The 11,385-nt window shown below is 39.7% G+C and overlaps 1 protein-coding gene across 1 annotated transcript; it reads left to right on the forward strand.

Moving 5' to 3' along the window:
* Positions 1-2,665: 2,665 nt before the first annotated feature.
* LOC149385247 (uncharacterized) lies at positions 2,666-4,661 on the forward strand. The gene is made up of 3 exons (XM_089626285.1): positions 2,666-3,667; positions 4,146-4,196; positions 4,629-4,661. Exons 1-3 carry the CDS (start codon positions 2,666-2,668, stop codon positions 4,659-4,661), a joined length of 1,086 nt encoding a protein of 361 aa, XP_089482411.1.
* Positions 4,662-11,385: the final 6,724 nt, after the last annotated feature.

Raw genomic sequence — 11,385 nt, forward strand, 5'->3', positions numbered from 1 at the left:
AGGGCCTAAAAAGACCCATTTTCATTATTTTATTTATCTTTCACGCTCTCCTATCTTTTATGCGTTGACCCTATATTTAATGTTTTATTTTTTTCTCTTGTGTGTGGGCCCCGTCTCTCTCTCTCTCTCTCTCTCTCTCTCTCTCTCTCTCTCTCGCTTAAGGTCACATTATGTCTTGGGTCGGCTCTGAGTCCAGTAATATTGTTGGAGAAACACCTATAGCCACTTGACCATTCTATTATATATAGAGAAATTGCTCAAACTACCACTATATCAATAATTTTTTCCAAAAATCCACCAAAGTATAACTTTGGCCAAAAATACAAGTTCCTCAAAAGTGAAAAACCAAATATACCCTCAACCTTATTTTTTCTTTCAATTTCACACCTACCTCATTTAATATCATTCCAAAATAAAATTTCTATTTTTTATTCAAAATTATTTATATATCTCTCTCTCTCTCTCTCTCTCTCTCTCCTTAACCGTGTAAACCCGTATACCTTTCTCTCTCTCTTCCTAACCGTGTAAACCCATTTACTCTCTCTCTCTCTCTTTCAGTCGAACTCACCCAGACCTTACCCAAAATTGCGACCGAGACCCACCCCGAACCCGAATCCTTCACGACTTCACTCACCCAAAATCGCGACCGAGACCCACCTCTCTCTCTCCCTGATTCGCGACAGTCTCACTCACCCAAAATCGCGACCGAACCCGAATCCTTCACGACCAGTCTCACTCTCTCTCTCTCTCATTCAACTTTGAGCTCACCCTCCGACACGCTCAAGGAAACACGACCAAAGCTCATAGATCCGGACTCAAGGTTAGTTTTGTTTTGTTTTTTGTTTTATCAAATTTTTCTTTGGTTTTTGGGTATGTTTATTCTGGGTATGTTTGAGATTAAAAAAAAAGAGACTCTTTTTGTTCTGGGCAATTTTTATTGTTTTCTCTTGTTTTTAGGCGAAGTTCATGAGTTGTTGACATCAGATGTCAACAGTTGACGTCAACTGTTGACGTAAATTGTTGACATTAGCGAGATTTAGAGATCAATTGTTGACATCTGAAGTCAACAGTTACTAACTTAACTTTGTTTATTTGTATGCAGTGATGACGAAAATTTATTTATTATTCAAGCATAGTGGTACTTGGGTTGAACCTGGTCGGTATCATGAGAAAGGATCTTTCGAAATTATGGTGCCGTCTGAAGTGAGCTTCGCTAGTTTGATGCAAATAATTTACGCGTATTTGCGCAAATCACCATCTACCCATACAATTGGCGTTTCATATGCGATGGCTGGTGCAATGATATCTGTTGAGATAACCAAGGACGACACGCTGAAAGGTTATTTATACTTGAGAAGAAAGAGGGAAGATGACACGGAGAAATTACAATTGATATTGGACATAAAAGAAAAACCATCGGGGCTCGATTCTCCAAGAGTTGGATCCACTCGCAACAGCCGTGATAGTGGTTGTGACGGAAATCCCCTTATGCCATCAATACCCGAGGAGGGGTGTGATTCGGTCCCAACTCATGAATCGGCAATTCGTTCTACATTAGGATTGGATGACATTAGGTTGTCAGACAATGAGACACAACAACAACGACGAGGCTTCCCACCACGAAACCCAACTCCTCCTCCACCACGACGAAACTCCCATCCTCAACCACCACGAAACTCTATGTCTCCACCACAACGAAACTCCCCTCCTCAACCACCACGAAACTCTATGTCTCCACCACGACGAAACTCCCCTCCTCAACCACCACAAAACTCCCCCCCTCCACCACCACGAAACTCTATGTCTCCACCACGACGAAACTCCCCTCCTCAACCACTACGAAACTCTATGTCTCCACCACGACGAAACTTCCTTCCTCAACCACCACAAAACTCCCCCCTCCACCACCACGAAACTCCCCCCCCCCCTCAACCACCACGAAACTCCCCCCCTCCACCGCGAAGAACAAGTCCTCCACCGTCCCCTCCACATAGTGTGCCAAGTTCGTCTACTACGAGAGAGGACACCCTTATTTTGGATGGTGATTCCCCTGTATTTATTGAGCGTTACGCATTGTACTCGAATAAAAAGACTTTAAAGAAACACTTGATGTTGTTCGCCATAAGCAACAACTTCTCGTATATGACAAAGAGCTCGGACAAAAACACCTTGCACGTTGTTTGTCCGGGAGAGCATTGTAAATGGGCTGTTCGAGCTGTGAGAAAGGAAAACACACTCATATTTCAAATTAGAAGGTAAACTCTTTGTTGAATTATGAATTTGAATTAGAGTTATCAACTGTTGACATCAATTGCTGACGTCAATTGTTGACATCTGTGAGATATTTCCTCTCAGTCAACAGAAGGCAAAAAAGTCACAGATGTCAACAATTGACGTCAACTGTTGACATCAATTGTTGACGTCGGTGAATTATTTTCCTTCTTTTGACTGAGAGCGAATATCTCACAGACGTCAACAATTGACGTCAACAATTGATGTCAACAATTAATGTCAACAGGTGATAACTCTAAAATCAACAGTTGACATTTGGGTTTTGAAACTAATTGTGTAATTTTCATATTTTAGATTTGACAATGAGCACGCGTGTCCCCTAAACTTAAGGCAATGACGTCACCCTCAAGCAACAGCTTCGTTAATAGGAGAGATGGTTAAGCATACGTGTATTGATCCAACCGTTGGAATGAGCAAACCAAAAGAGATAAGGAATTACATGCAAATGGATTACGGAGTGTCTATGTCTTACAAAAAGGCTTGGCGGTCCAGAGAAGAGGCTCTAAAGTCCCTCTACGACAATTCGAAAGACTCGTACAAGTTCTTGCCTAAGCTAAGGTACATGATCGAGACTAAGAATCCGGGTTCTTTTTTTGACCTTGTCACTGGTGATGGCGGTGTATTTGTAAGTTTTTTCATGTCACTCGGGCCATGGAGAACGGGGTGGAAGTACGTAAGGCCTGTTATTATTGTCGATGGTACGCATTTGAAGAATTATTACAAAGGGACGTTATATACGGCATGTGGGATGGACGGAAACAAGCAGATTTTTCCACTAGCCTACTGTCTTGGTCCTTCAGAATCTAACGAGGCTTGGATTTCCTTCTTTGAAAAATTAAAGGACGCAATTGGGGAATGGGAGCAACAAGTATTTGTATCCGATAGACATGCTGGTATAATCAATGGCCTCAAGACGGTATTTCCAAATTGTGATCATGGTTTTTGCATGTTCCATCTACACGGTAATTTGAAGACTACTTTCAAGGGGATCACGAAGGAGGTGAAGTTGAAATTTTACGGTGCCGCAAAAGCATACACTCAGCGGGAATTTGAAAGTTTCATGGTCATGTTGGACGCTGAAAATCCTGAAATACGTCGCTACTTAGCCAATGATGTCGGGTACCAAAGATGGGCAAAGTGTATGTTCAGGGCAAAGAGGTATGGTATCATGACGAACAACAATGCGGAGTCATTAAATGCATTAAATGTAAAGGTGAGACAATTTCCAGTTTCAAAATTGATGGATTGGCTGAGAGAGCGAAGTATGAGATGGTTTTATGAGCGTCGGGAAGCTGCGGCAAATACACAAACCATTTTGACAAAAGAATACCAAGCCAGAGCAGAAAAATACACTTCATATGCTGTTCGAATGTTGGTAAGTGTTTATTTAAATGAGAATTAACTAAAGATGTCAACAATTGACGTAAAGATGTCAACAATTGACGTAAATTGTTGACATTGACGTCATCAATTGATGTTAATTGTTGACATTGACGTCAACAGTTGACGTCAATTGTTGACATTGACGTCAACAGTTGACGTCAATTGTTGACGTCAATGTCAACAATTTACGTCAATTGTTGACATCTTTACGTCAATTGTTGACATCTGTGATGTATGAGCTCTCTGTTTGTTGACATTGATGTCAACAATTGACGTCAATTGTTGATGTTGATGACAACAGTTGACGTCAATTGTTGACATCTGTGATGTATGAGCTCTCTGTTTGTTGACATTGATGTCAACAATTGACGTCAACTGTTGTCATCAACATCAACAATTGACGTCAATTGTTGACATCAATGTCAACAATGTAAGAATTCTCAGTAATTAAATATGATTTTTTGTGCCAGGTGAGGCCATCTTCAGTCGAGGAGTTTGAGGTAGTTGACATAGAGGGCATTGTATATGCCGTTAACTTAGAAGAACATACATGCTCATGCCGGCGATGGCAAGCTCATGAATTTATTTGTCCACATGGAATTGCGGCTTGTCGTGAACGTAATCTTCCGGTTGAGAACTTCATTTCCAAGTTCTATTCAACCGAGTATTTGAGGGCAACCTACGCAGATGTACACCATCCTCATGGCGACATTTCGAGTTGGGTTATCCCCCCCGAGGTGGAGAATATCGTAGTTCTTTCGCCTGAACACGCAGCGCGTGCCGCCGATAGGCCGAAAAAGAGAAGAATACCCTCTCAAGGGGAGGAAGTTAGGAGGCGCAAGTGTGCGCGATGTGGGGTACTCGGCCACAACCGTCAAACATGCAGTAGTGCTACTCCATTGTCCACAGATTAGTTATAGCTTTATGTATTGTATTAATTATACTTTCTTCAGGCTACTTTTGTTAGAGAGAATGTCTTTGTTTAAGAATCTATTTGTTTAATTATACTTTGTTTAGACTACTTTTGTATCTCTCTGTTTATTGACATCAATTGTTGACATTGATGTCAACTGTTGACGTTAATTGTTGACATTGACGTCAATTGTTGACATTGATGTCAACTGTTGACGTTAATTGTTGACATTGACGTCAATTGTTGACGTTAATTGTTGACATTGACGTCAATTGTTGACATTGATGTCAACTGTTGACGTTAATTGTTGACATTGACGTCAACTGTTGACGTCAATTGTTGACATTGATGTCAACTGTTGACGTTAATTGTTGACATTGACGTCAATTGTTGATGTCAATTGTTGACATTGACGTCAATTGTTGACATCAACGTCAACAGTTGACGTCAACAATTGACATCAATGTCAACAAACAGAAAGGTAATAAATCGCAGATGTCAACAGTTGACGTAAATTGTTGACACCAATGTCAACAATTGACGTAAAAACCATTAAAAAGACAAATACAGATTGATAATTGAAATATTGTTGATATTCATTAAACATGATATCATAAAATAAAGAGAAATGAAAAGTTTGAGAAGTTTCCTAATTATCATCTATTGTTAACATTGCTTCCTAATTTACAAAAAGATTAAGATAATAGTACTACGTGAGCAACATTTTTTCCTAATTTTCATCTATCTCCATGTCCGATCCAACATGGGTAGCCAACTTCACTGCCCCATGCCTGTATAAGTCGATTGTGAGCTGTTGTCGGTGCATGTTCATATCTTCTTGTTTGACCCCAAGTAGATCTATACCGTGACTCATAAACTCCATAGCCTTGACGACAAACATGCCACAATCACCACTGTTTTGAAAAAAATTTGCGATTAGACAACTTGTTCATCATATAAATACGGTATTATTAAATAATAGTTATATATGTACCCATTGCTCTGCTGTGGCATGGTGAGCGACGTGGATACTGTGAACGGGGCTGATCTCGTGTCTTCAATACTCATACGATCAAACGCGTCAATAGAGCAGATGACTAGTGGGAGGAATTCTGCAATTTGTTGGACGTGGCATGTCACCATTTTTTTATGAGGCTTGTTGCTTGACATAGAATCATAGATTGTAATGGATCGTTCTCGAATCGATACAACCAGAAGCAACCAGTGCGTCCTATCCTTGAAACAACAGGGCAAATAGATGTGATCGACGTCTACCCAGGGCCAAGAGTGTGTCAAGGACTTGTTGGTCGCGGTTATGTAATCATAGATCTGAGACTGCCTTGACCAATTAAACTTTTCTTTGTCTTTGCATTTCTTCCAATCGTCATACCCAAGGAGGCAATAGGTGACAAAGAAAGCCGGCATAATTGTGAACGACTTTTGCAATTTCCCAGTCATTCTCTTCTTCCGGAGGTAGTAAGAGATGATATCAACATGCTGACACAAAATATTGAGGGATTAATATTAGAGAACAAAGAGATTTTAAGTCACAGATGTCAACTGTTGACATCTGTGTCAACAAACAGAAAGGTAATAAATCGCAGATGTCAACAGTTGACGTCAATTATTGACACCAATGTCTAGACTTCAAACCATTAAAAAACAACAGTAGAGTTGAATGTCGTACCTGATCGCTAAGCCATTCTTCTTCGGTCCAGAGGTTACGGAAAAATGTCTTTGATCTAATTTCAACTTCTGTGAAATTCCATCCCCATGGCAATTTATCTTCTAGTGGCTCGTACCAACGTTGTTCATCATCTTTCTTCTTCAACAATCCAAACTTCAGCCATGTCTCCATTACAGTGATGTCCTCAAGATTTGATGGAGTAAAAGGAGGAGTCAATGGATTTTTGAATGGACGCGAAATTCCTTTCGTAAACTTCGCGAACGGCCTCGGAATGGGTGTAGGAGTGTACCTATCCGACGGTCGAGTGATTCTCACAGGTCTTTGCGGTGAATCGTCTATGTTAATCGGAATCATCTTCCATGAATCTCGATTTTCCTTACCCTTCTTGTCCTCCATTTCCTCGCGGGTTCGTCCATCCGGAACCGAGCCTACAAAGATGAGTTGACTATCATCATACATCTCATCTTCAAACTGCTCACAATCTAATTCTAGAATGCGGGCTCTCGATTGGGACTCAGTTAGTTCTTGACTTGATTCTAACTGGCTCTCTTTGATCAACCTGAATTTAAAAAGATGAATGTCAACAATTGATGTTAACTGTGGACATCAATGTCAACAATTGACGTCAACTGTTGACATCAATGTCAACAATTAACGTCAACTGTTGACATCAATGTCAACAATTGACGTCAACTGTTGACATCAATGTCAACTGTTCAAGTGAATTGTAGACATTGATGAACATAGATAGACATCCAAAAACTTTTCAAAAACCACAAACCAAAAACTTTTCAAAAAACACAAATAACAAACTTTTCATAAAACAAAAACCAGAAACTTTTCATCAAACACAAACCAAAAACTTCAAAAAACACAAACCAAAAACTTTTGATAAAACACAAACCAAACTCGACTCTTCAACCAATAATACCTTCTTGAGTCTCTTGTGTATCTCTTATGTCATCTCCTATGCTGACAACCGGCTCAACATCTCCTTCATCTTTTTTTCTCTTTTCAGCCTCTTCCTCATCTTTCTCATCTTCGTTTCTCTTTTCAGCCTCTTCTTTGTCTTCGTCTTTCTCGGTCGAATCTTCTGGATCCTGTAGCTCTTCAGGTTGTGCATCTTGGACAGCTCCCGGTATCATCTTGGCCAGCTCCATCAACTTTTCATTCACACATCCAGTGAATTCTTTGAAGCTCTGTTCCATCTCCGTCTTGAACGCCGCGAACTCTGTCCTTATATGGGTGACAGAGGCTTCAACGACCATCAACCGAGCCTATGTTAAAAGTAGACGTAAGCCAATGTTTTCTATTAATAAAGAGTAAATCATGTATGAAAGATTTACAAACCTCAGAGTTTTCTCTGATGCCGGACGGATGTGTTGTATACGGAGTGGATGTGCCTCCACTTGATTCCACCGGTGCCTGTCAAAATTAATGTCAACAAAGGTTAGGCAACTCTCATAAATCACAGATATCAACGGTTGACGTCAACAAACAGAAATGTCATAAATCACAGATATCAACAGTTGACATCAATTGTTGACATTGATGTCAACAATTGACGTCAACTGTTGACATCACTGTCAACAAACAGAAATGTCATAAATCACAGATGTCAACAGTTGACATCAATTGTTGACATTGATGTCAACAGTTGACGTCAATGGTTGACATTGATGTCAACAGTTGACGTCAATTGTTGACATCAATGTCCACAGTAGACATCAATTGTTGACATGGATATCAACAGTTGACGTCAATTGTTGACATTGATGTCAACAGTTGACGTCAATTGTTGACATTGATGTCAACAGTTGACGTTAAAACCATAAAAAAACACATAATCAAGATTAATCACCTTCTGTTTCAGCTTCAGTTGGCTCGACTTCTTCATTGTCTTCAAGCTAACCTCTTCTCCTCTCATTGGCTTGAACACAAAGTTCTCAGATTGCCACGAAATGGTTGAGAACGTGTTGTCAACGACATGAGTCGTTGATTTCCACCGACGCATGAGAGGTACATCGGTATCAGACAATCTCTCGCAATACAAGGGTGTCGAGAACACGGGCATGGTTTCGTACGCCCAAATTTGAAGTGGGTACATGAAAGAAGGAAGGTTTATCTTCGCCTTGGAATCCTTCTTCTCCACATTCTTCACGTACTTACGGCAGTTTTCAACGAAGAACTTCCAAACCACATTGGCCCACGGGTACGAGTTAAACTGGTCCAAGTCCTCTACCAATTTAACGTACGACTAATCTCGAATGGTCGTACCCAAAGGGGCACCGAGAAGTACGTTGAAGAGAAAATGAAGCAGCAAGAGCTTGACTCGTTTCTCATGCGGCCACCCTTGCGATTCCACCAATTTTGTTGTAAGCATGACGCGACTGTTGGTCGTCCCGTTGGAGAACAATTCATTGAACAGTCCACCTTCGGCCGGCTCGGTATAATCCAAGGCTGGGACGTCCCCATGGTCAGCCCTAAGATAGAACAAAAATCCTCTCTTGTGAACGCCCGCGGTTCTCCCCCGAGCTCAATAAAGAGAGTATCTTCCCTCTCTTCTTCACCGATAAAGTAACTGACCCTCATGAATAAATGGTTAATTATCTTAGAGGATCAGGTGACCTTCGGGACGTCCAGAAATTGGCCAAAACAAGAGTTGCTGAACATAGCCTTCACTTCTGGACCCATAGCCGCTGATTTATCGAACGTCTCCAACGTTCCATAAAAACTGATATTATGATCAACCACATTTGATTCACAAATGTACCTCTTCCACCCCTGAATACCGAGCACAATTTCACACAATTTCAAACACAATTTCGCACAATTTCAAACACAATTTCACACAATTTCAAACACAATTTACGAGCACAATTTCACACAATTTCAAACACAATTTCCGAGCACAATTTCAAACACAATTTCCGACCTTAATTTCCGACATCAATTCACTACCACACCAGAATTCATTCACTACCCAAAACCATTTTCAAACACAATTTCATTCACTACCACAACAGAATTAGTTCACTACCCAAAAACAATAAATCTAAACCGGTGGGTTTACCTGGTCCGTATCAGAGGTGGGTTTCACGCCACGGCGGGGCTTCTTCGTAGCCTTCTTCGAGTTCAACTTGGGCGAAGCACTCGTTTTCCTTTTCCGGGCCGGAGAAGTGTTTGGTGTGGTCGCTTCGGACGCCTCCGGTTGTTTGAGCCCTATCATCCTAGGACTCTTTCACGTTGTGGGTTCGAAAATAGGGTTGGGTGGGTCAGACATTGCGACTTGAGGGATTGGTGAGTGAGACTGGTCGCAAATCAGGGAGAGAGAGAGAGGTGGGTCTCGGTCGCGATTTTGGGTGAGTGAAGTCGTGAAGGATTCGGGTTCGGGGTGGGTCTCGGTCGCGATTTTGGGTGAGTTTGGGTGAGGTCTGGGTGAGTTCGACTGAGAGAGAGAGAGAGAGAGAGAGAGTAAATGGGTTTACACGGTTAGGGAGAGAGAGAGAGGTATAAGGGTTTACACGGTTAAGGAGAGAGAGAGAGAGATATATAAATAATTTTGAATAAAAAATAGAAATTTTATTTTGGAATGATATTAAATGAGGTTGGTGTGAAATTGAAAGAAAAAATAAGGTTGAGGGTATATTTGGTTTTTCACTTTTGAGGAACTTGTATTTTTGGCCAAAGTTATACTTTGGTGGATTTTTGGAAAAAATTATTGATATAGTGGTAGTTTGAGCAATTTCTCTTATATATATGTCATTCTATTACACAAGTAATATATAATCGATTTTGTTTGATTATAACAAATTTTAACTTTTTTGAAATCGATAATCGAACCAAGCTAAAAATTAGTTAACCAAAATTTTAGTTCGGTAATGTGGCACCACATTTTGATTTTAAATCGGTTCGATTATCAGTTTATAACTTATGTACGTTTACTTAATTTTTACTGTTCTAGTTATCCGAGTAAGTGCGCATTAACTAAAGTAGTTTTTATAGCATCGGAGAGATGCAATTTTCCTATCCAAAGACGAAGTAATCTTTCTATTGTAGATTTGATAGTAAATAGAATCTGTGTAAACAATGTTGTATTAATCTATGTGACCAATATTGTATATTCCCTATTATATAATAATAATAATAATAATAATAATAATAATAATAATGTAAAGTATTGTCTTTGACACTTACATGCACGTCGCAGTGGCTCGAATGAGTTTCCACTAGCAATTTGAGACCACATATATTTATAGCATAAAATACAGATGAGAAACAGCTATGAACAATTTATTGATCCCTGTAAAGTTTTTGTGTCGCATCGCATGGCCATGGGTTGTTTTAGGTGAGGGAATTAAAAACCACTACACTGTCATCCAGATTTGAGGATTCAAATTTATGTCTCATTATGTGAATTTGTTGGACTCTTTGTAGGGCAGGTTGCTTAATAAATACAGTTATTAAAAGTCTTACAAGAGAGGTTTAATTAATTAAGACACTTGGCTCATTTTTTTTCTCATTATTATGCCACGGGTTTTTCGCGGGCTTCAAACGTGGGAACTTTTAATAAAATCATCCTTCTATTCTATCAAGTTATATAATGTATATTTCTAGAGTTTTCATTTCTCGTCGTAATGGATGTATATCATTTTGTTTGCTAATTGGGTATAGCTTAGAAACGGTATTTAAGACAAAGCTTTACGTTAAAAATAAATAAATACTTCTAGTTTGGCGGTGGGATTATTAATCCAAACGAGAAACGAATTAAGAGCGACCATAAATTCTAGCCCACACACCCACAACGAATAATTAAGCAATAAGCACCATAATAGTAATACTATTAGTATAATATAAAAATGAATTAATCAAATGACGCACAAACTTTTTCATTCTTCCGCTTGTTGAGGAAGTGAGAAAATCCTCGTACTTTTTCCACGAATAAACAAAGCTAAAATCTATACACATGACCAAGACCAATCTTGCAAACAAACAATCAAAAGGTCAAACAAACCAACAAACAAAATCACATATATATATAATTAAGAAATTAAGGTAACTAACCACAACCCCCTCCTCATGGCATGGATAATCACTCCCTTCCCCTTCC

Source organism: Urtica dioica, chromosome 9 (assembly GCF_054948205.1).
Source record: "Urtica dioica subsp. dioica isolate 48M chromosome 9, U.dioica_male_clone48M_v1_H2, whole genome shotgun sequence".
Lineage (NCBI taxonomy): Eukaryota > Viridiplantae > Streptophyta > Magnoliopsida > Rosales > Urticaceae > Urtica > Urtica dioica.